General features: G+C 44.0%; 1 protein-coding gene across 1 annotated transcript in view; it reads right to left on the bottom strand.

Annotated features, from left to right (window-relative positions):
- Window positions 1-23,698, bottom strand: part of CDC20B (cell division cycle 20B) — a 223,166-nt gene that overhangs the window by 14,172 nt on the left and 185,296 nt on the right. Inside the window, exons 10-11 of the mRNA XM_069626486.1 lie at window positions 20,989-21,214; window positions 1,347-1,472 (exon numbers count right to left, since the gene is read on the bottom strand). Of these exons, the coding sequence (XP_069482587.1) occupies window positions 1,347-1,472; window positions 20,989-21,214 (352 nt within the window). The remainder of the gene's footprint in view (window positions 1-1,346; window positions 1,473-20,988; window positions 21,215-23,698) is intronic.

The following is a 23,698-nucleotide window of genomic DNA, read 5'->3' on the forward strand; positions in this document are numbered from 1 at the left end:
CTCTATTTTTATTTTAGCGATGTTCAGTAAACCTTATTTTTGAACCCTTCATGTTCAGGGTTCTTCATTATAGCAGAATGATTTTGACTGTGTACCAGTGTGGCACATGGCTCTGTAGGACTGGCAGCTGTTGCTGGCTAGGTGGTGGTTCTCTAGAGTGCAATATGTAGTTTCTGTGGGCCTATAACCATGTATGTACTGGGAGTTATTTCTAGGAGCAGTGCAGCTTAAGGGTTGACTTATTGACGCTTCAGTAGATGTTCTGTCATTGGGAGCAGTTACCAGAACTCTTGGGCAGGGAACGATGGTGTCTGTGTTTCCTTGCCGTGTGAAAGATGAGTTATATTCTACCTGTGTGCTTTTTTAGAGGCACTCACGTTTTAGTTTTGGCTGGAAGCACTGCCAATAAGCCAAAACTATTGACATGGGAAGTAAAAATAGGGGAGAGGTGGGGTGTGATGAGAAGAAAAGCCTGTGGGTGTTGTTTGACATTTTATCCACCCAATAACCACCCATGGCCATGCTATTACCCACACACTGCCTACCCCACGCACCCAAAACACACACCCTGGGAGCACTGGAGTTAGCTCTGTGCTGTTAAGGAAGTGTGTTATTTCTAAATATAGCAGCTGTTAAGAAGCTAATGTTGCTATACAAATCTATTAACCATGTTTGCCTGCCTTCAGCCACTTGATTTATAAACATCATATGTGCCCTTGCAGCAGTTCTTTGCACTCCATTCAAGCAAATAACTAGCATTTGGAAAGTCAACTGTTTAGGCTTTTGCGTTGGAATTTCATAAGCATTTGCCAGGCACTGCCATCATATTGCCAGGTACTAACATCATTTGCCAGCTGTTGTCAATTTATAGGAAGCAGTGCCATTAGAGCGGTGACTAGAAAATGCCTATTCCATGGCTACACAAAAGCAAAACATGTTGGCTTTGTCAATGCTTATTTCTTTGCCTTTTTGGAATCTTTAAAGATATTCAATTGTCTTCTTTCAGGAATCTAAATTTGTGATCAAACACACCCAGGCTAGCATTATTTTCTTGCATTATCCCTGTCTCATTGCAACAGGTGGATTACTCTGCCGCGGACTCTATGACTGGGGCATGCTCGGCGCCTGGCAGTCCCCAATGGTTTGGATGCTGCGGGCAGTGTGCAGAATGTCTTCTGAGAGGCTGTAGTGTCTGTAGTTCAGATATTCAGATTCTATTTACACATGCTGGAGCAGAAGTAGGGGAGGCGATGAGTGTCTGGGGACATCTTTCGCAACAGTAAAGCTTGGACTCAGAGCTGCATGTGACAATAGTATAGTTTATGTTAAAGCTGTTATCAACTCACCTGAGAACTTGTCTGCGCAGAGTGAATGACCCTCCCACTGCATATATCCCAGACACGTACAAGTCCGTCCTTCATTCCTCCACCCACAGCCAGGGTTTCCGACAGCCACGGGCACCAGTTCATTGCCTGAAATAATGCTGAATGTCAGTGTCAGGAATTAACCGTCATCTTAGAACATCCCAGTCTAGTTAAATGCATACCTCTCAACTCACACGGTTTTGGCAGCTGGCACCCGCCCGGAAAGCATCTCTCTCACCCGGCAACCTCCCTACCCTTCCATGTAAATGAATGGGCTTTCATCCGCAAAAAGAAAAATTGAGTGTTTTCGCCCACCATGGGGTGACAAAATATTGAGAGCTATGCAAATGGTTGCAGAAACATGCAGAATTAATTTCTTCAGATCATGAGCAAGTGCACCTTATGCTTCATATACGAGGAGGGGAGCGATATCTCCTTAATGGTAAACCGATGATGGTGTTATGCGATCTTTGCCAACAACTATGCGGTTCAGTTTTTAAAAAACGATTAGTGTGACCTTACTGCAACCTGCAGCCACCATCCAGAAAGTCCAGAGTCCAGAGTATAAAAGTGAAGAAGAAGGTCAGCAAAAAACATGATGTGGCAGCTAATTTAATAATACAGCCACACTTTGTCAAACTAACTCCAAACACCTTATGCCAACGTTGTTTGTTATTTCAACAACAATTAACATGGCTGCATACGGTCCAGTTATATTACATTATGCTTCAGCTGGGCAGGTCCTCAGGGGTTTGGGCTGGCCCGTGTCACATCTGTGTTCAGGTCAGTGCCCGCCCACAGCAGGGGCCAACCATGAGCCCCACCAGTTGCCCACTATACGGCCGTAAAAAAAAGGGGGGGACAACAAATACACTCCTGTCTTGTCCCAGCCAATCAGAGTGGCTGAGGTGGGACAGGAAGTCAGGCGGTCTAAACAAGAAGCCAGGCAGGCACCTACAGGAGAGCAGCTGGCTGACTTCCTTTCCTGGCTGCATGACTTCCTGTCCCACCCCAGTCACTCAATGATTGGCTGGGACAGGACAGGAGCACTTTCTGGGCGAATTTAAAGGTAAGTGAAGGGAGCACAACTCTGAAGGGCCTACCACCTCTTTGTGCTCACTCCCCTTGTAATTCCCCTGTTCTTACCACAGCACCCTTTTGCCCCTGTTCATTCCCCCTTAATCCCCTTTTGTTGCCCCCAGTTCCTCTTAGCTGGGGGCAAGATGTCCCGGTTTTGCAAAGATCTTCCTGGAATTAGGCCCTTTGTCCCCTGTCCCGAGAGTTATTTTTATTTTAAAAACCTGTCCCAATATTAGGAAAGGGAGCGTGATCACTGCTGGGATGCAACAATTAAAAGTTACATTGATACAGAATAAACAGTTCCCTAGCTTCACCTTATCACCTTAGTCAGATCTCTGCCACCCTAGGGTAAGCTCGAGCCCGGAACGTTTCTGTTTATAGGCACTTGCATTTACTGACTGTGGCACGAGTTCTAAAAAGGCCCATAGCAAGGCCTGTAAAATCAATCAAAGCAAAAGCCTCTGTATTTCACATGCTTACTGTCACAGACGAATCACCAGTTTCATATATAGGAGAAGTGCTGGAAACTGTACTTATTGTTATGTGGGTCCCGGGGAGGAGGAAGTAGGAGAGAGGGGGAGCGTGCAGGCTTTGAATGGGCTGGGAGCACTAGTCTTACTTTTATGTTTGTGGCATGTCCATTTTTTATTTTCAAACCCTTGTTCTTACCTCATTTAGCCCCATTTTGTTGTCCCAACCCCTTTATGTCCCTTTGTAGCCCCAATATATTTTAGGCCCCTTTTGTGCTCCTGATCTTGCCCCATTTAGCCCCTGTTTTTGCCTTTTGTAGCCCCCATCCCTTTAACCAATTGTGTTGCACCAGTCCCTTTATCCCCTTTTCTTGGCCCTGGCCCCTGCTCTTTTCCAACACCCTTTAGCCCCTGTTCTTGACTCCAAATCCTTTAGCCAATTGTGTTACGCCCAGTCCTGTTTAGCCCCTTTCCTTGCCCAGTCCATGTTCTTGCCCCAAACCTCTTTAGCCACTTTATTGCCCTGTCCCTTTACTTACTCCAGCCCCTTTCTTTCCCCCAGCCCCTGACCCAGGCCCCTCCTCTGCAGCCATTTCCTACCTGATTCGGCTCGTGTTGGGTCCTGGGAGTCAGGCCATACCCCTAAATCAAAAAGTTCAAAAAGCACACCTATACTATTTACGTGACTGTGTGCAGTTGCTGTCTTTAGTGACCTGTGGTAAACGGGGCGATGGTAAGGATATCATGGCATAGATATGTTGGCACGGTGGGGTGGAAATGTCCTAGCATGATTTAGTAACCAAATGGTCTTCCGAGCTCGTACCTGTCTCAGCGATGTGCATGTCTTCAGCTACCTTTCACATCAAACACACACCCAAACACCAACCAGATCTGGAGTCAAGGATTTGCATTTGTCTGCCTACCCAGTCTGCTGCTGGCCTGCCTGATGCTAAAATGGCCACAGTGTGGGACTAGATCAGGAAAGGAAGAGAGGTTCTGTCAGGGTCTGCTGTGCCAGCTTCAAAGGATCATTATTTCAAGTGATGGGGATTCTCAAAAGTACCAGAAACATGGAGAGTGCCACAGTATGAACAACTAACTACCACGTCTGTTGCTAGTAACTACCACTCCAATTTGCTATCAGTTTGCCTACTTCAAAGATGGCTGCAATCAGGTTCCAGGTGAGGCAGGAAGTGCTCCTTTGGACTGGGGTCCAGGTGAAATTTCCTAAGAAGTTACTGTGACAGAGCCAGCATTTTGTCAGTGTCAAATGTTTGTGTTAGCACTTGCTGTATGGTGATTGGACTAAACATGTGAGAGCCAGTGCCGTCTTGAGCCTGGTTAGAGCCAAATACCTGGCTCTGGCTTAGCTCGAGTGCCTTTTTTTAAGGAGGAGCCCAACTGCAGAGCCAAGTAGCACCTTATTGTCTGTTACATTCACAAATTAAAGTGATACTGCCACCCAGTGATAGTTAAAAGAATGGCATGCAATCATCTACTTTCATAGAGTACTTTGTTGATCTCTTCCCAGGAATTGCATGTTGGTGCAAAACTAAAGCTGCAATGGGAGCACATGTGATCTAAAACCTGCAAAACTTCAAACTGTGCATCCTGAAAACCTGTATTCCGTACTTGCTCATTTTATGCAATCCTGAAAAATCTCTTCACTTTCGCAGTCACAATTTGGATCCTTTAGAAGTGATTCTGTTAAATGTCTGCTACACAAACGGCATCAATTATATATAGTATGTTAACCTAATGTGTTTCCCCCACAGATAATACAAATATTGATCATTTAAAATGTGCACACCACAGGCTGAAATATCCCTTAACTTGGTTACTGCTCTGTCATTTATAAGGCATGTTTCTCTCGTAAGTGAAAAGTGAAGTAAATGATGTACTACACTGTTGGTGGGTAAGAGGGTTTATCTGGAGCATTTTAATTAACTATGTAAGAAGCCTTCCAGAACAATTTCTTTAACTTTCCCCCGTGCTACAGGCATGGAGTCTCAATATACTAACCGGTTTGTGAATGAGGCGATGGGTCTTGGGGAAAGGAGGATGCATAAGGCTGCCCACTTGCCACACAGCCGTTTAGATTTTGTCCTCACTCTCCCACCATCCAAGACTTGTGGGTGAAGCCTGATGCTCCCACGTGCACCTCCTGAATGACCAAAGAAAGCTCACATCAGGCTTAAGCCTGCTAGAAGATATGCACAAGAACCAGCCCCATGTCTGTTTGAAGAAATTACTAGATGTAGCGGACTTTTTTATGCAGTTTTGTTGCTATGAAGTACTGTTGGAAAACGCAGGATATTGTTTAGCCCAACATTAAACATTAATTTGCGAACTTTTATGTGTAGAGTTCCATTTCGACTCAGGATGGTAAAATTTAAATAGAAAATACTCTTTTTCCTTAACATCAGTTTTTTTTAAATGTGTCAGATTTGTTAATATTGTGATTTGTGTACTTTTAAGTCGTTTTTAAGAAAACAGACCATTATTTTAGATCTTAAAATTGTACATTAACACACATTTATATCAGCTATAGATGAAGATATTTGTGAAGTGTTTACAGTCCAGAATGGAATTAAATCACATTTTTCACAACGTGTTTGATCCTGGACAAACAATTTAATTTCACTGTGCCGTATTTCCCAAAATTGGGATGCTAGGTACTGGTTTTCTATTATCGGGCAGGGAGGCAGGAGATCAGGTGTGGGTATGTGTTGTGGGCGGCAGGGTGGAGGATTTCAGGTATTTGTTTTTTGTTTTAGTGTTGGAGGAGGCAGGAAGACAGACATAAGTTTGTGGGTGGGGAGGTAGGCGTCAAGGTTGGCATCTTTTGCCAGTTAGCCTTGCATTTGGCTCTAAGAGCAAAGCAAGGCCCCATGGCTTGGCTCTGGCTTGACTCTACCCATGGTTTATTTGGCTCCTGCCCCCTCTATATGGGACAGACATGGATGGAGGATGATGCAGTGTTTGACATCTGCACAAGGGTAGGCGTGGACTTTAAGTGTGTGCTGTGATGTTTGACATAGTTAGTTTAGCGTGTGGTAAATGTTAATGGAGCTTTGTTGCTTTCCAGCCTAAGGTGGCTCTGAATGATGTGGTGTTATGTGTTAATTAGATGAAACGCCTTCCATGTGGTGCAGATGGGGAGGGATCTAGGGTGGTTGAGAGCAATTGTAATGCTGTGGGGATGATGTGGAGGCTGTGAAGTACGATTTGGTGTGGAGTGACATTATTTGTGTGTTTGTTGTGATGAGGCATCATTATGTGGTGGGGTATGGCGTGATGTGGTAGGGCAGAGTGTTGTGGGAGGTGAGGTGTAACGTGATGTGATGGGAGGAGGTGTGATGTGGCAGGTGTGGAGGAAGGTTTTTGACTATGAAGGGTAAAATGAAGTATAACCGTCGCGGTGAATTGTGTTATGGAGCGCTATGTAATGTGTGGCTGTGGTGGGTGATGTGTGGATGTTGCAATTACTGTGAGTTGCAGATAAAGTGGAATGAATTCAAAGCTCTTATTTTTTTTATTTTATTTTATTTTTTTATTGTGATTTTATAGTTTGATTTACAAACCTTTTAAAACAATATCTCTCATCACAGTTTATAGGTTTTCATTTACTCAGACGTCAATTTCGGTGTCATCCTTCAGGATTGCATCTAAATAGTCAATTATTCGACAAGTCAACATCATGTTTTTCCCTCGGAGAATTTGGAACCACCAATCTTCCATGTTTGAATTCATCTGGGCGTATTTTCCTAGGTGGAATGTTCTTTGGCTCTTTAGTTCCACACATTCAATTATTAAATGTTTGCTGGATTCTACTTCGCCCTTACAGACTCTACATAAATCGTCAAACGTGTCTTTGTCATGTATCCTGTATAATTGGTCTTTTGTCCTCAAAGCATTTAGACGCAGTTTCATAAATCTGTCACGATGATGTCTCGATGTAAATTGTTTTAAATACACAGGGAGCAAATCAAGGCTATTTGCAACTGGGCCCAGATACAACGCAGATGCCAAATTGTTGTACTGTTCTAAGTTTAGGATCCATTGCCATTGTTTTATTTTCCTTTTTAAAGTTTGCGGATGAATTATCAGCGTCTCCAAAGTAATGTCCGCGTAGGACAGTGTGGCTTTGAGTGTTGCTTTCCAGTCGTTTATCAGAGAGCTTGTGTGCTCTTTGTCACAATTTCCAAATATTTCATACGCCGGTTCCGGGGGGCTTAGATTCATTTTCCTTAGGAGTGACACTGATTTCCATAAAACTGTTCCTTGAAGAGAGTCTAGTGCGAGTTCATTTCGAATTTTAATAACTGAGATGTGATTGGGTAGCCTCAGGACCTTTCTCCAAAATTGACCTTCTAAGTATGGCCATATTCTATGGTGTATGTTCCAGGCAGCTTCGAAACCGTAGGTTAGTGCTGGTGTTACCTTCAATTGGTAAAATTCACGTACAGGTAACATCGTGAATTTACCATAAAGTCTATGCAATTTTGCAGCTTGTAGTGCAAATGTCATAGTCCGATGAATTAGGTCCTTTGACCACGCCCATTCTCTTATAGAGGTGTTGAAGAGGATACCCAAGTATCGTATTTCTTTTATTTCTTCTATCTTTTCCGCTGCAATTGACCACGTGAAATTTTTGTTCCTTTTTCCTGTCGTCGACCCAATTGAATTGACTTTGGTCTTTGCTACGTTGATAAACAATTTGTTTTTAATCATATAGTTGTCTAGAGCTGTTAGAAGCCTTTGAAGGCCGATCCGATCCAAGTTTGGTCGGATAATACTATGTCATCAGCATATGTGACACCTCCTATTTGGTGACCATTGACTTTTGGTGGAAAACAGTTGACTTGGTTTAATGTGATTGGGATGTCAGCGATAAACAGCTTAAACAGCAGCGTGGCTAAAGGACACCCTTGATCCACTCCTGTATTTGTCTCAATGGGGGTTGTTAAGTCTCCTTGTTGGTTCAACCGTACCCTGATCGAGGTGTTTACATGGAGGGCAATTATGGGCTATAGGATTTCTTCGGGACAAGCCCAGCTCCTCAATTTCTTCCAGAGCAGGTCTCGGTTTATTGAGTCAAAAGCTTGACGCATGTCGACAAAAGCTAGATGTAGGTTTCTTTTTTGTTTTAGCGCTTCAAGCTTTAATAAGTTCAGGATTACTAGGTTTACTTCAGTCCCCACGCCTTTGGTGAACCCAGTTTGTCCATGATCCAAGCAGTTTGATGTTGCGGCCCAGGTTGCTAGCTTCTGCTGTAAGAAAGATGCCATTATCTTGCCAATTGTATATTGCAACACGATTGGGCGATAGTTGTTTGGGTCTTCACAAAGACCTTTTTTGTAAATAGGCACTATTATTGCTGTGGTCCATGATTGTGGCAATTTTTTTTTCCATTGTGATGTGTTTAAATAAGATCTCGATGAAGCATGACCATTCTGTTCTGTTCTTTTTTAACATTATATTACTAATGCTGTCCGGTCCAGCTGCTCTGGAGTTTTGTAATTTTGAAATTTTAGTGTTAATGTCTTCGAATGATTCAATCGTGTCCCAATCCACTTGTGCAACATGGTTGTCCTATAGGGTACACTTGTCTTTAATAAAGAATAGCTTGGCAAAGTGTTTTACCCAAGTAGCCTCGGCTACCCCATTTGCTAGCTTTAGATTCTGGGAGGGAGCCTCATTGTTCAGGATTGACCAAATTTCTCTTGAATTTTGGGTCACAATAAATTTTAACATCGAAGCCCCTCGTTCCTGATCTCTCATTGAGGTGAAGGATTTTTTCCAATTTCGATATTTTTTTATCAATAAGGATGTTAATGCACCAAAGTTTTTCTTCAGTTTCCTTATGTCTTTCCATAATTTCTTTTTTTCTGTGCAAATCGCTGTACTCCACATGTGTTTATGTTGTGCATTATTACATGTTTGCCCACCTTGAGGAAGTCGAAATTGCATCAACAAGGGAGTATAGTTTACCAGTGGATCTACGTCGGCGTTTTTTATTCGTATTAAGTTGGTCATATTTGTGATCTGTTTTCTGTTTATTCTCAGGCGATTTCCTGCTTGATCTGTTTCTATATTGCCTTCGTGCATCCTGTCAGCATTATTTTGTTCTGTTAGCCAAAGAAGCACCAAGGTGTCATGGTCGCTTCTTGTCGTTGTATTTATTGATAGTTCCAGGACTTGGTCCCAGAGATTTAAAGACACCCAGATGTAGTCCAATGTTTTGTATAAGCCCATGTTGTGCCACGTGGAATGGGGTGGAAAGTCACCGGTTACGTTTCCATTCGTCTTGACACAATTTCACATTTCCATAGCTTGAATCCAGCTTTTGCATCTAGTTGAGGCAGTCTGACCTATAGTAGGGCTTGCGTTTGGTTGAAGTGGTGTGTCGATTAGATCTGCAAGATTTAAGTCACCACATATTATAATCTTTAGATCGGTGTATTCTCGTTGTCCTCGGTCAATTATTGATGTTATTGAGTTAATGAAGTGTTTAGTAGAGATCTTTACTGGATTCCAGTATACGTTGATTACCAGCATATATTTCAGTTTTCCCACTGCATGAAATTTTAGTTGTAGCAGTGTGCCTTGTACAAAGGGGTTTGGATTCTTTGATTCTATCACTTCCCAACCTTTCCCTTGTTTGACCATCGTAATTAACCCTGAATAGGGTCTCCCCAAGCTGTTTTTGTTTGCGAAGTTTGCAAGAGTAAGGTAGCCGTCTCTCGTGGGGGTCTCACACAGCCACATTTCTTGCAAACATATAATCAGGTTTAAATCCAGGTCTATAGAAAACTTGTTGAAAAGGTGACCAAAACCCCTTGTGTTCCAGGATATAACTGTTGAACGGTCCCTCTTGGATTCAATTAATTGTTTCCCTGAGCTTCAATCTGACCAGGTCTTTGGCCTTTTCGTTTAATGAGGATATGTGATTGTCGTTTATGGAATTTTTTGGTGATGACACTTCTACTTTTACCTCAAAACCAAAAAAACAACAGTTCCTCAGAGGCCGCAAGGATTGCCTGGCGTACCGCGTGGGATTTTATGTGCAGCAGTACTATGTCGGTGCTGCTCTCAGAAACGTATTAAACGATCTTGATGTCGTCTGTAGTTATTGTCCGAAGTGCCGTAACACTCTGGAGTAAATTCAGGATGTTCCTGTGATTTAGGTTCATTGAGTCATTGGGCCTCATTACACGGTAGGCGGTGGACCAAGGTGCTATTAGTACCTTGGTCCATGCCGGTAAAATACCAGCACCGCCTTGGAGGAAAGGGGAATTACCGCCCTATTCCAAGGTTGGCGGGCGGTAATTCCCCCTTCCCCCATTGCCCTTCCCCATTCCCATTTTTGCCCCATAGGGCTCTATGGGAATGGGGAAGGCGCTAATTACAGTGCCACAAATTGCAGTACCGTAATTAGCACCCTGGTCCCTTTGCGGGTTGGTTTTTAACGCCTGCTAAACAGCAGGCGTTAAAGTACAAACCCGCAAAGGGACCTCGTAGTAAGGCGGTAAGGGTTTACCGGTACTGGTGCGCTTACCGGTACCGGTAAACCCCTACCGCACTACGTGTAATGAGGCCCATTATTGTCTGCAAGCATATCCTCGACTCTCAATTTGCCCAAGGACTCCTTAACCTCCTTGATTCTTTCAGTGGACCCAGTTTTGTTTATTTTGGATCGTTGGGCCGCTGTGAATTTGGGGTTTGGATTTGAGAAATTGTGTGCTGTAGTTGCAGGCCCACCAGCCGTTGATTTTTGGTTCTTTCACTGGTGTGTGACATCATTACCGTCAAGTCTTGGTGACTTTGCCAGGTTGTTGTGCCTTTGGCGTTCTAGTCCTGTCGAGCTGGAAACCAAGTTCGGGTTTAAGTTGTCGTCTTGTTTTCTTTTCCGATTCAGTCTTGGTTGTGGATCGTTCCGGTCAAACGTGGCAGCCAAGTGTTCACGTCTGTTTTGATCAAAGCTGGACGACGTTGTTTGGCTAAGTTCATCCGCCGAAATTGGCTGAATATGTGGATAGGTCTGCAAGATGGATTGATGAGGTTATGGAGTGGATTGAGCTACATTCGGATTCTCGACGAGCATGTTTTTTCGGGTTTCCTTTATCAGGTACAGTGGGCACGTTTGTTTCATTTGTTGTTTTTTGCTTTTTCTTTGCATGTGCTATAGGTTTTAGATTCTCACGGTCAAACAGCTCAGGCCTGGTGTGCATCGTTAAGTTTCTTATACATTTCCTGGAACTGGTCGTTTGCTTCTTTGCGTCGGCCTTTTTGTTGTTACTACTCTTTTTTCCTGTCTTTGCCTCCTTTTCTTTTGTTCCTTTGCTCAACGTGAGTTGAGTCGTCTTTGCCGGACCTTTGAACATTTCAAACGTCAGGAAGGCGTTTTTGTCAATCAGGTCATGCGGGCCGGCTTGCGGGTCCGCTGAAGCAGATTTTGATGAGTTTTGTTGGTTTGATGTCAACGGGTGCTGTGTTACTTGAAGTGGGGCATTGTTTTTCTGCTCTTGTTGAGGGTCATGCCCCTTAGCCACCTCCGCGACTTGTGTCACACTTTTGTCACTAGCGCCTGCGACACTGCAATTTAAGTCAGATGACATTTCAAATTCAGTTGGTGTTTGTGTGTGTACAGTTGCTGAGCATTTTTTGTGAGGATCTCGGGTTGGTAACAAAGGCGCAGGACTGGTCGAGGCTACTGCTGATTTTGTTCCTTTGGTGGCATGATTCTCGCGCTTCTCCCTGTGGCGCAGCCATGTCATACATTCCAACACAGCCTCCATCAAGATTTCCTTCTCGTGGTTGTCTCGCATTGCGAGATCAGTTAGCCTTGATTGCCATGCCGCTGTTTGTTCTACTTCCCTTTCCAAAATGTGCGAGTGGCTGAGTATTTAGGGTTTCCATTTTGTTTAATTTTTCATTTACGTTGGTTAAAATGAACCCTGTGTCAAGATGCCGTCACTAAGCATTTCATATAGCTTGGTAAAGGGGATGAGAGCCAAAGAGGTGGCTGCTAAAACGTTGTTGTGTATTTGGATTGCAGCGGCCGTTGATATATTTGGTTTGGAAGCATCTTTTGTTTTTTCCTCGTTTTTTTCCTCGTTGGAAGCTGTACCACTTTGATCATTCTGCTTTTTTTTCGAATGTGGTGGCGTCAGGGGTCTTCTCCAAAGTACTTGTGTTTAGGTTTATTTTTGGAATGGTGTTTGTTACATACACTTCCTCTCCTCTTTTTTGTGAGGATACTGAAGGTGAACTTCGTCAGGCTGAGTATGTGAGGACGCTGTTATCCGAATTTACGGGGTGTGTAGCTCCCAATCATAGAGGTTGACGCGTCTTTCCTTTTTTTCAGTTTCAGGTGTGCTTCTGTTAATTTTTGCTTCATTAATTCAAATTCTTCTTTTAGCCTCTTCATTAGGCGTGCTTCCCGTGCAGCTGCATCATGAATCGAATCGTTGGCATTTTCTGGTGTAATAAGTTGATCTGATTTTGATGGGCGTGAGCCCAAGACCTCCGCTTCCAAGTGACACAGAGTTTTTGAAATCAGAACTGTGGTTTCCTGGACCGTTTTATCGATTGAAACAATGGCATTGCTGTGTGTTGTATTTGCCGGTGAGGCAAGCTTACTTTCGTAGTCAAGTTTCCATTTTGATTTTGCCGAAGTCATCTTGGCAAGTCATTGATCGTACTTATATAAGGAGCCAATTTTGTCAAAGTGGTTGAAATGTTCCTTGGGACAATGTTGTCTCTGTTTGCTGGTTTCAAGGAATCAGGTTTTCCCGTGTGGTCTTTGTGTTTTTCGGGGCAATTTTGTCCTGAAATGAAGTCGCTCTCTGAAACAACGTGGCCAGCTGTTTTTTCCGCCGCCTGGTTGCTTCCATTTACCGGTCTCGAGGGAGACAAGGCAACTGAAACTTCAAACAAGTCTCCGTCTGATTCCTCTAACAGGGAGAGCCGTAATGGCGCACTTTTGTCAGGTTCAGGCTTGTCGTGATTTATTGGCGTTTCAGCTCGCGTGGCACTGCTATAAGAATCTTTGATCAGTTTGGTCCGTGTGCGTGGAGGGGCTTGGGTCGTTAGGCTCATTGTGTTGATACGCTAGTTTGTAAAGTATCCAATTATTCAAACTTGCAATCACTAGTGTCAAATGCAGCTGAATCGTGTCGAAATTTTTTGGCTCATTTCGCCCTTCCCTCCCCACTTGCGCCCCCAGTGGTGCTTCTAGCTGTGCTGTGTCACTGCTCGCAGATTTCTCTTATTTTTTTTATTTTATTTTATTTTTTTATTGTGATTTTATAGTTTGATTTACAAACCTTTTAAAACAATATCTCTCATCACAGTTTATAGGTTTTCATTTACTCAGACGTCAATTTCGGTGTCATCCTTCAGGATTGCATCTAAATAGTCAATTATTCGACAAGTCAACATCATGTTTTTCCCTCCGAGAATTTGGAACCACCAATCTTCCATGTTTGAATTCATCTGGGCGTATTTTCCTAGGTGGAATGTTCTTTGGCTCTTTAGTTCCACACATTCAATTATTAAATGTTTGCTGGATTCTACTTCGCCCTTACAGACTCTACATAAATCGTCAAACGTGTCTTTGTCATGTATCCTGTATAATTGGTCTTTTGTCCTCAAAGCATTTAGACGCAGTTTCATAAATCTGTCACGATGATGTCTCGATGTAAATTGTTTTAAATACACAGGGAGCAAATCAAGGCTATTTGCAACTGGGCCCAGATACAACGCAGATGCCAAATTGTTGTATCGTTCTAAGTTTAGGATCCATTGCCATTGTTTTATTTTCCTTTTTAAAGTTTGCGGATGAATTATCAGCGTCTCCAAAGTAATGTCCGCGTAGGACAGGGTGGCTTTGAGTGTTGCTTTCCAGTCGTTTATCAGAGAGCTTGTGTGCTCTTTGTCACAATTTCCAAATATTTCATACGCCGGTTCCGGGGGGCTTAGATTCATTTTCCTTAGGAGTGACACTGATTTCCATAAAACTGTTCCTTGAAGAGAGTCTAGTGCGAGTTCATTTCGAATTTTAATAACTGAGATGTGATTGGGTAGCCTCAGGACCTTTCTCCAAAATTGACCTTCTAAGTATGGCCATATTCTATGGTGTATGTTCCAGGCAGCTTCGAAACCGTAGGTTAGTGCTGGTGTTACCTTCAATTGGTAAAATTCACGTACAGGTAACATCGTGAATTTACCATAAAGTCTATGCAATTTTGCAGCTTGTAGTGCAAATGTCATAGTCCGATGAATTAGGTCCTTTGACCACGCCCATTCTCTTATAGAGGTGTTGAAGAGGATACCCAAGTATCGTATTTCTTTTATTTCTTCTATCTTTTCCGCTGCAATTGACCACGTGAAATTTTTGTTCCTTTTTCCTGTCGTCGACCCAATTGACATGACTTTGGTCTTTGCTACGTTGATAAACAATTTGTTTTTAATCATATAGTTGTCTAGAGCTGTTAGAAGCCTTTGAAGGCCGATCCGATCCAAGTTTGGTCGGATAATACTATGTCATCAGCATATGTGACACCTCCTATTTGGTGACCATTGACTTTTGGTGGAAAACAGTTGACTTGGTTTAATGTGATTGGGATGTCAGCGATAAACAGCTTAAACAGCAGCGTGGCTAAAGGACACCCTTGATCCACTCCTGTATTTGTCTCAATGGGGGTTGTTAAGTCTCCTTGTTGGTTCAACCGTACCCTGATCGAGGTGTTTACATGGAGGGCAATTATGGGCTGTAGGATTTCTTCGGGACAAGCCCAGCTCCTCAATTTCTTCCAGAGCAAGTCTCGGTTTATTGAGTCAAAAGCTTGACGCATGTCGACAAAAGCTAGATGTAGGTTTCTTTTTTGTTTTAGCGCTTCAAGCTTTAATAAGTTCAGGATTACTAGGTTTACTTCAGTCCCCACGCCTTTGGTGAACCCAGTTTGTCCATGATCCAAGCAGTTTGATGTTGCGGCCCAGGTTGCTAGCTTCTGCTGTAAGAAAGATGCCATTATCTTGCCAATTGTATATTGCAACACGATTGGGCGATAGTTGTTTGGGTCTTCACAAAGACCTTTTTTGTAAATAGGCACTATTATTGCTGTGGTCCATGATTGTGGCAATTTTTTTTTCCATTGTGATGTGTTTAAATAAGATCTCGATGAAGCATGACCATTCTGTTCTGTTCTTTTTTAACATTATATTACTAATGCTGTCCGGTCCAGCTGCTCTGGAGTTTTGTAATTTTGAAATTTTAGTGTTAATGTCTTCGAATGATTCAATCGTGTCCCAATCCACTTGTGCAACATGGTTGTCCTATAGGGTACACTCGTCTTTAATAAAGAATAGCTTGGCAAAGTGTTTTACCCAAGTAGCCTCGGCTACCCCATTTGCTAGCTTTAGATTCTGGGAGGGAGCCTCATTGTTCAGGATTGACCAAATTTCTCTTGAATTTTGGGTCACAATAAATTTTAACATCGAAGCCCCTCGTTCCTGATCTCTCATTGAGGTGAAGGATTTTTTCCATTTTCGATATTTTTTTATCAATAAGGATGTTAATGCACCAAAGTTTTTCTTCAGTTTCCTTATGTCTTTCCATAATTTCTTTTTTTCTGTGCAAATCGTTGTACTCCACATGTGTTTATGTTGTGCATTATTACATGTTTGCCCACCTTGAGGAAGTCGAAATTGCATCAACAAGGGAGTATAGTTTACCAGTGGATCTACGTCGGCGTTTTTTATTCGTATTAAGTTGGTCATATTTGTGATCTGTTTTCTGTTTATTCTCAGGCGATTTCCTGCTTGATCTGTTTCTATATTGCCTTCGTGCATCCTGTCAGCATTATTTTGTTCTGTTAGCCAAAGAAGCACCAAGGTGTGATGGTCGCTTCTTGTCGTTGTATTTATTGATAGTTCCAGGACTTGGTCCCAGAGATTTAAAGACACCCAGATGTAGTCCAATGTTTTGTATAAGCCCATGTTGTGCCACGTGGAATGGGGTGGAAAGTCACCGGTTACGTTTCCATTCGTCTTGACACAATTTCACATTTCCATAGCTTGAATCCAGCTTTTGCATCTAGTTGAGGCAGTCTGACCTATAGCAGGGCTTGCGTTTGGTTGAAGTGGTGTGTCGATTAGATCTGCAAGATTTAACTCACCACATATTATAATCTTTAGATCGGTGTATTCTCGTTGTCCTCGGTCAATTATTGATGTTATTGAGTTAATGAAGTGTTTAGTAGAGATCTTTACTGGATTCCAGTATACGTTGATTACCAGCATATATTTCAGTTTTCCCACTGCATGAAATTTTAGTTGTAGCAGTGTGCCTTGTACAAAGGGGTTTGGATTCTTTGATTCTATCACTTCCCAACCTTTCCCTTGTTTGACCATCGTAATTAACCCTGAATAGGGTCTCCCCAAGCTGTTTTTGACTGCGAAGTTTGCGAAGTTTGCAAGAGTAAGGTAGCCGTCTCTCGTGGGGGTCTCACACAGCCACATTTCTTGCAAACATATAATCAGGTTTAAATCCAGGTCTATAGAAAACTTGTTGAAAAGGTGACCAAAACCCCTTGTGTTCCAGGATATAACTGTTGAACGGTCCCTCTTGGATTCAATTCATTGTTTCCCTGAGCTTCAATCTGACCAGGTCTTTGGCCTTTTCGTTTAATGAGGATATGTGATTGTCGTTTATGGAATTTTTTGGTGATGACACTTCTACTTTTACCTCAAAACCAAAAAAACAACAGTTCCTCAGAGGCCGCAAGGATTGCCTGGCGTACCGCGTGGGATTTTATGTGCAGCAGTACTATGTCGGTGCTGCTCTCAGAAACGTATTAAACGATCTTGATGTCGTCTGTAGTTATTGTCCGAAGTGCCGTAACACTCTGGAGTAAATTCAGGATGTTCCTGTGATTTAGGTTCATTGAGTCATTGGGCCTCATTACACGGTAGGCGGTGGACCAAGGTGCTATTAGTACCTTGGTCCATGCCGGTAAAATACCAGCACCGCCTTGGAGGAAAGGGGAATTACCGCCCTATTCCAAGGTTGGCGGGCGGTAATTCCCCCTTCCCCCATTGCCCTTCCCCATTCCCATTTTTGCCCCATAGGGCTCTATGGGAATGGGGAAGGCGCTAATTACAGTGCCACAAATTGCAGTACCGTAATTAGCACCCTGGTCCCTTTGCGGGTTGGTTTTTAACGCCTGCTAAACAGCAGGCGTTAAAGTACAAACCCGCAAAGGGACCTCGTAGTAAGGCGGTAAGGGTTTACCGGTACTGGTGCGCTTACCGGTACCGGTAAACCCCTACCGCACTACGTGTAATGAGGCCCATTATTGTCTGCAAGCATATTCTCGACTCTCAATTTGCCCAAGGACTCCTTAACCTCCTTGATTCTTTCAGTGGACCCAGTTTTGTTTATTTTGGATCGTTGGGCCACTGTGAATTTGGGGTTTGGATTTGAGAAATTGTGTGCTGTAGTTGCAGGCCCACCAGCCGTTGATTTTTGGTTCTTTCACTGGTGTGTGACATCATTACTGTCAAGTCTTGGTGACTTTGCCAGGTTGTTGTGCCTTTGGCGTTCTAGTCCTGTCGAGCTGGAAACCAAGTTCGGGTTTAAGTTGTCGTCTTGTTTTCTTTTCCGATTCAGTCTTGGTTGTGGATCGGTCCGGTCAAACGTGGCAGCCAAGTGTTCACGTCTGTTTTGATCAAAGCTGGACGACGTTGTTTGGCTAAGTTCATCCGCCGAAATTGGCTGAATATGTGGACAGGTCTGCAAGATGGATTGATGAGGTTATGGAGTGGATTGAGCTACATTCGGATTCTCGACGAGCACGTTTTTTCGGGTTTCCTTTATCAGGTACAGTGGGCACGTTTGTTTCATTTGTTGTTTTTTGCTTTTTCTTTGCATGTGCTATAGGTTTTAGATTCTCACGGTCAAACAGCTCAGGCCTGGTGTGCATCGTTAAGTTTCTTATACATTTCCTGGAACTGGTCGTTTGCTTCTTTGCGTCGGCCTTTTTGTTGTTACTACTCTTTTTTCCTGTCTTTGCATCCTTTTCTTTTGTTCCTTTGCTCAACGTGAGTTGAGTCGTCTTTGCCGGACCTTTGAACATTTCAAACGTCAGGAAGGCGTTTTTGTCAATCAGGTCATGCGGGCCGGCTTGCGGGTCCGCTGAAGCAGATTTTGATGAGTTTTGTTGGTTTGATGTCAACGGGTGCTGTGTTACTTGAAGTGGGGCATTGTTTTTCTGCTCTTGTTGAGGGTCATGCCCCTTAGCCACCTCCGCGACTTGTGTCACACTTTTGTCACTAGCGCCTGTGACGCTGCAATTTAAGTCAGATGACATTTCAAATTCAGTTGGTGTTTGTGTGTGTACAGTTGCTGAGCATTTTTTGTGAGGATCTCGGGTTGGTAACAAAGGCGCAGGACTGGTCGAGGCTACTGCTGATTTTGTTCCTTTGGTGGCATGATTCTCGCGCTTCTCCCTGTGGCGCAGCCATGTCATACATTCCAACATAGCCTCCATCAAGATTTCCTTCTCGTGGTTGTCTCGCATTGCGAGATCAGTTAGCCTTGATTGCCATGCCGCTGTTTGTTCTACTTCCCTTTCCAAAATGTGCGAGTGGCTGAGTATTTAGGGTTTCCATTTTGTTTAATTTTTCATTTACGTTGGTTAAAATAAACCCTGTGTCAAGATGCCGTCACTAAGCATTTCATATAGCTTGGTAAAGGGGATGAGAGCCAAAGAGGTGGCTGCTAAAACGTTGTTGTGTATTTGGATTGCAGCGGCCGTTGATATATTTGGTTTGGAAGCATCTTTTGTTTTTTCCTCGTTTTTTTCCTCGTTGGAAGCTGTACCACTTTGATCATTCTGCTTTTTTTTCGAATGTGGTGGCGTCAGGGGTCTTCTCCAAAGTACTTGTGTTTAGGTTTATTTTTGGAATGGTGTTTGTTACATACACTTGCTCTCCTCTTTTTTGTGAGGATACTGAAGGTGAACTTCGTCAGGCTGAGTATGTGAGGACGCTGTTATCCGAATTTACGGGGTGTGTAGCTCCCAATCATAGAGGTTGACGCGTCTTTCCTTTTTTTTCAGTTTCAGGTGTGCTTCTGTTAATTTTTGCTTCATTAATTCAAATTCTTCTTTTAGCCTCTTCATTAGGCGTGCTTCCCGTGCAGCTGCATCATGAATCGAATCGTTGGCATTTTCTGGTGTAATAAGTTGATCTGATTTTGATGGGCGTGAGCCCAAGACCTCCGCTTCCAAGTGACACAGAGTTTTTGAAATCAGAACTGTGGTTTCCTGGACCGTTTTATCGATTGAAACAATGGCATTGCTGTGTGTTGTATTTGCCGGTGAGGCAAGCTTACTTTCGTAGTCAAGTTTCCATTTTGATTTTGCCGAAGTCATCTTGGCAAGTCATTGATCGTACTTATATTAGGAGCCAATTTTGTCAAAGTGGTTGAAATGTTCCTTGGGACAATGTTGTCTCTGTTTGCTGGTTTCAAGGAATCAGGTTTTCCAGTGTGGTCTTTGTGTTTTTCGGGGCAATTTTGTCCTGAAATGAAGTCGCTCTCTGAAACAACGTGGCCAGCTGTTTTTTCCGCCGCCTGGTTGCTTCCATTTACCGGTCTCGAGGGAGACAAGGCAACTGAAACTTCAAACAAGTCTCCGTCTGATTCCTCTAACAGGGAGAGCCGTAATGGCGCCCTTTTGTCAGGTTCAGGCTTGTCGTGATTTATTGGCGTTTCAGCTCGCGTGGCACTGCTATAAGAATCTTTGATCAGTTTGGTCCGTGTGCGTGGAGGGGCTTGGGTCGTTAGGCTCATTGTGTTGATACGCTAGTTTGTAAAGTATCCAATTATTCAAACTTGCAATCACTAGTGTCAAATGCCGCTGAATCGTGTCGAAATGTTTTGGCTCATTTCGCCCTTCCCTCCCCACTTGCGCCCCCAGTGGTGCTTCTAGCTGTGCTGTGTCACTGCTCGCAGATTTCTCGGCGAGGGCCTGGCTAAGAGCTTGAGCTTGAGTGCAAGTACAAGATGTACTTGAGTCAGTAGAAGGATTACCATTTGTTGATTCAAGTAAGCCAGGTGTTTGCATGTCTGTTTGCAGTGACTGAGAGTTTTTATGGTTTGCTTGGGTGTTTAGGGAATCCACTATCAGGACAAGGGGGGATATTTCCAGGGTTTTACCCCGATTGTTTTTTGCTTCAAGGCGAGTTTGAGGACCAGAGTCTTGCATAGCAACTCACCTCTCCTCTCCTCTTCTCTCCTGCAGACTGCAGACTGAACTCTGCCGAACTCCGTGCGCACTCCGCGCTCTTTCAGAGTTTATAAAGGTGCTTGGGCTTGTTTTCCTTAAAGCCACACCAACACCGTTCTGAAAGCAGAAAACGAACACAGTAGCTGCAGCTCCTCTCTCCTCAACGGTTTACTACAGACTGAACTCTGCTGAACTCCGCGTGCTCCGCGCTCTTTCTGAGTTTTTAAAGGTGCTTGGGCTTGTTTTCCTTAAAGCCACACCAACAACAACACCGTTCTGAAAGCAGAAAACGAACACAGTAGCTGCAGCTCCTCTCTCCTCAACGGTTTACTGCAGACTGAACTCTGCCAAACTCAAAGCTCTTAAAGCAACTGAGCTTTAACAAAGCTGATGCACTCACCATGGCACAATATAGGAGTGGTGCGGACCCACACATCTACACTTGGTGGACAACCACCACCCCCAGCCCTCTTTACTGACAGTCCTCTGGTTCTGTCCGCCTTCATTAGAAGCCAGATCCTTACCAATGGAGCATGCATAGGGAACTCTGTAATTGAAGCACTAGGCATCTCTTCAACTTACTCCTGGATTCAGGAAGTAATACAACTTGACTGCTCAGTAGATGCTTTCCATAAAAGGCCATAGTTCTCTGTTACATTGCAATTAATCAGTGAGTGGGTGCATGAGGGTCCAGGATCAGAAGTATTTGCATGAGGGACATGACACAGGAACAGGTAATCACTGATAATGAATCCAACGTTGCAGGGTTGCTCTTACCTTCACAGATGTGGAATGGGGTAATGTTTTCATAGGTTTACATTGCTGCGTGGCTCCTGGATCATTGGGCCTGATGTTCAAGATGCCATCGCTTGATCCACTGGCCAGAAGGTGTCCACTGGGTGACCATTTCAGACTGCATATGGCTTGCTGATGCCGAAACATCCCAACACAATGTTCTGGGATTCGAACGTCATGATGATGGACAAAGCCTAACCTGGAACCACTGTGTAGAAGAAAGGTGTATATAAATAAGCAACATTTAAAGTTATATGCTATGTGAGATAAACCGCAACAAACTACATTGGAAAGCAGAACAAAAGAACACGTTCTCACCTCAATGATTTGTTATATTATGAAAAAATGATATGATATGATATGGCATTTGTAACGCGCCTATTCACAAGTGTTTCAAGCCGCGACAAGGCAAGGGAGGGAGAACAGAGGGAGGACAGAGACAACGATCTTACTAGGCCAAGTGACAATGAGATTGCACAAGTGCAGGGGAGGGGAAAGTGCAAGAGGGGAGGGGGCAGTGCTGTACATGGGATCAAAACAATAACAAGAAGTGCGGCCAGCAGGAGGCAAGTGCAAGGGTAAGTGCAGACAGCAGGTGTCCAAAAGTGCAGGTAGGGGGACTATAGGGTTACAGATACAGACCCAAGTGCAAAGGTTGCTGTGAGTCAGTGCAGGTGTACAACTGGGAGGGCAGGGGCCTGGCCAGAAATCAGAGGGTAGCCAGGTGAGCAGTGCAGCATCAGACAGGAAATCAGCAGGGGAGAGGAAGTGAGAAGGCAGAAGCAAAGAGGAAGGTCTTGAGGTGCTTCCAGAACTGGCGACGGTTCTCCTCAAGTTTCAGAAAGGCAAGGAGGCTATTCTAGAGGTCACCCAGCCGAAGAAAGGGATCTACCACCAAATCGTTGCTTGGAGAAGCGACTGACCCTGAGGGATTTGGAGGTGGAGGTGCGAAGAGCTCAAGTAGGAAGGTATTTACCAAGAAAGAGTTGGAGGTATTGAGGACACATGCCCCAGAAGGCCTTGTGAACAATGCAGAGGGTCTTGAACTTAATCATTGCAGCCACTGGGAGCCAATTAAGAGATTTCAGTGCTGGAGAGATACGATCCCTGGGCTTGAGGCCAAGGACAAGTCTCATAGTCCTGTTCTGGATGAGTTGCAGAGGGCAGAGAGTAGAACCAGCAGATTTAGAGTAGTCCAGCCTAGAGAGAACCAGAGCTCTAGAGACAGTGAGTTTCTGTGGGAAGGAGAGGAAAGGAAGAATAACTCTGAGGAGGTGCAATTGGTAGTTTGACTTCTCAGAGACGTCAGAGATGTGAGGAGAAAAGGAGAGTGTGGAGTTGAAGATGACCGTGAGGTTCTTAGTTTCACAGGTGGGAGCAGGAAGAGGGCCAAGGGAGGCCAGCCAGAGAGTGACAGGAAAGGAGGGAGCAGGTGTGCCGATGAGGAGAATCTCCTTCTTACTGGCATTAAAGCAGGGATCATTGGCAGCACACCACTGCTGGATAGCAGACAGACAGTCAGAGATGAGAGAAGGAGAAGAGGTGACTGAGGGGAGCCTGAAGAAGTGCTGAGTTTCATCCGTATAGCACTGAGAGTTGGAGCAGAGAGCAGTAATGCAGTGGGCGAGAGGTGCCAGGTATTGGTTGAGCAGCCAGGGAGCAAGGTTAGACCCCTAGGGAACACCACAGGTAGAGCGTGAGATAGATGAAAGGAAGGACATAAGTTGGACCTGGGAGGGTCGGTCAGGGAGGAAAGAGGTCAGCCAGGCCAGGGCCTGATCGGTGATACCCAGGTTATCACAGAGACAATTAAGCAATATGGCATGGTTGACCATGATGAATGATGATGAAGCAAGGGCTTTTACAGGGTCGTTTGTGCTGTTACTGACCGGGAAAGCCTCTCTGTAAGGGTAGCATAACTAATAGTAGCCTGGCACATTGCCTGCTTGCTATTAGGTAATTTATTTTAGTTGAAAGGCCACGCTAGCCATTTCTCAATTTAAAATCAACCAAAAAAGACAGCCACCAGTCACTTCGCTGTTTCAATAGGCGACTTCAGTAAGAGAGCAAGTTGCATTGGTAAGTGGTGCACTTTTAAGAGTGTGCTCAGTGTGGTTGTTCTTGAGGGGTGTACGAGTGGAGGCAGAGGGCTGGTGGGATTGAAGAGGGAGACTTAAATGTGGCCCTCGTTGCACCTATCCCACTCTCATCTCAGCAGCAGAGAAATGAGAGGTGTACATTGTTCCTGGCCCGCTCATCTCCATCGTCGATGTACCGTAGGTGTGAGAAATGCTATTCACTCAGACAGCCCTTTAGACCATGTGCTAATAACGCCACTGAAGATATAAGTTTGGAGTCAATGGAGCAGGTAGACTAACTGCGACCATACAGAAGCTGATGATTTCACGACAGAGACCATGACATAGATGCGTTAGACTTGAAGCACATATGCCTCCCTGCATGATGCTATGCAGACACTTAGATTACATTGCTCATAGACATGAAGAACATGCTTATGACCCACTTAGAGGACAGACACACTCTTGCTATGCAGTAACCACAAGTTGCACAAGAATGCATATAAACTGCTTGCTGATGCAAATAACATGTGTGGCCAGGTAAATCAAGTCAGAAGCCACAATTGCACTGAAGTGAATGGAAGGTGTTAAAAGGACTCAAGAATTCAGAGAGA

The sequence above is a fragment of the Ambystoma mexicanum genome, chromosome 6p, assembly GCF_040938575.1.
Source record: "Ambystoma mexicanum isolate Mex_15411 chromosome 6p, UKY_AmexF1_1, whole genome shotgun sequence".
Classification (NCBI taxonomy): domain Eukaryota; kingdom Metazoa; phylum Chordata; class Amphibia; order Caudata; family Ambystomatidae; genus Ambystoma; species Ambystoma mexicanum.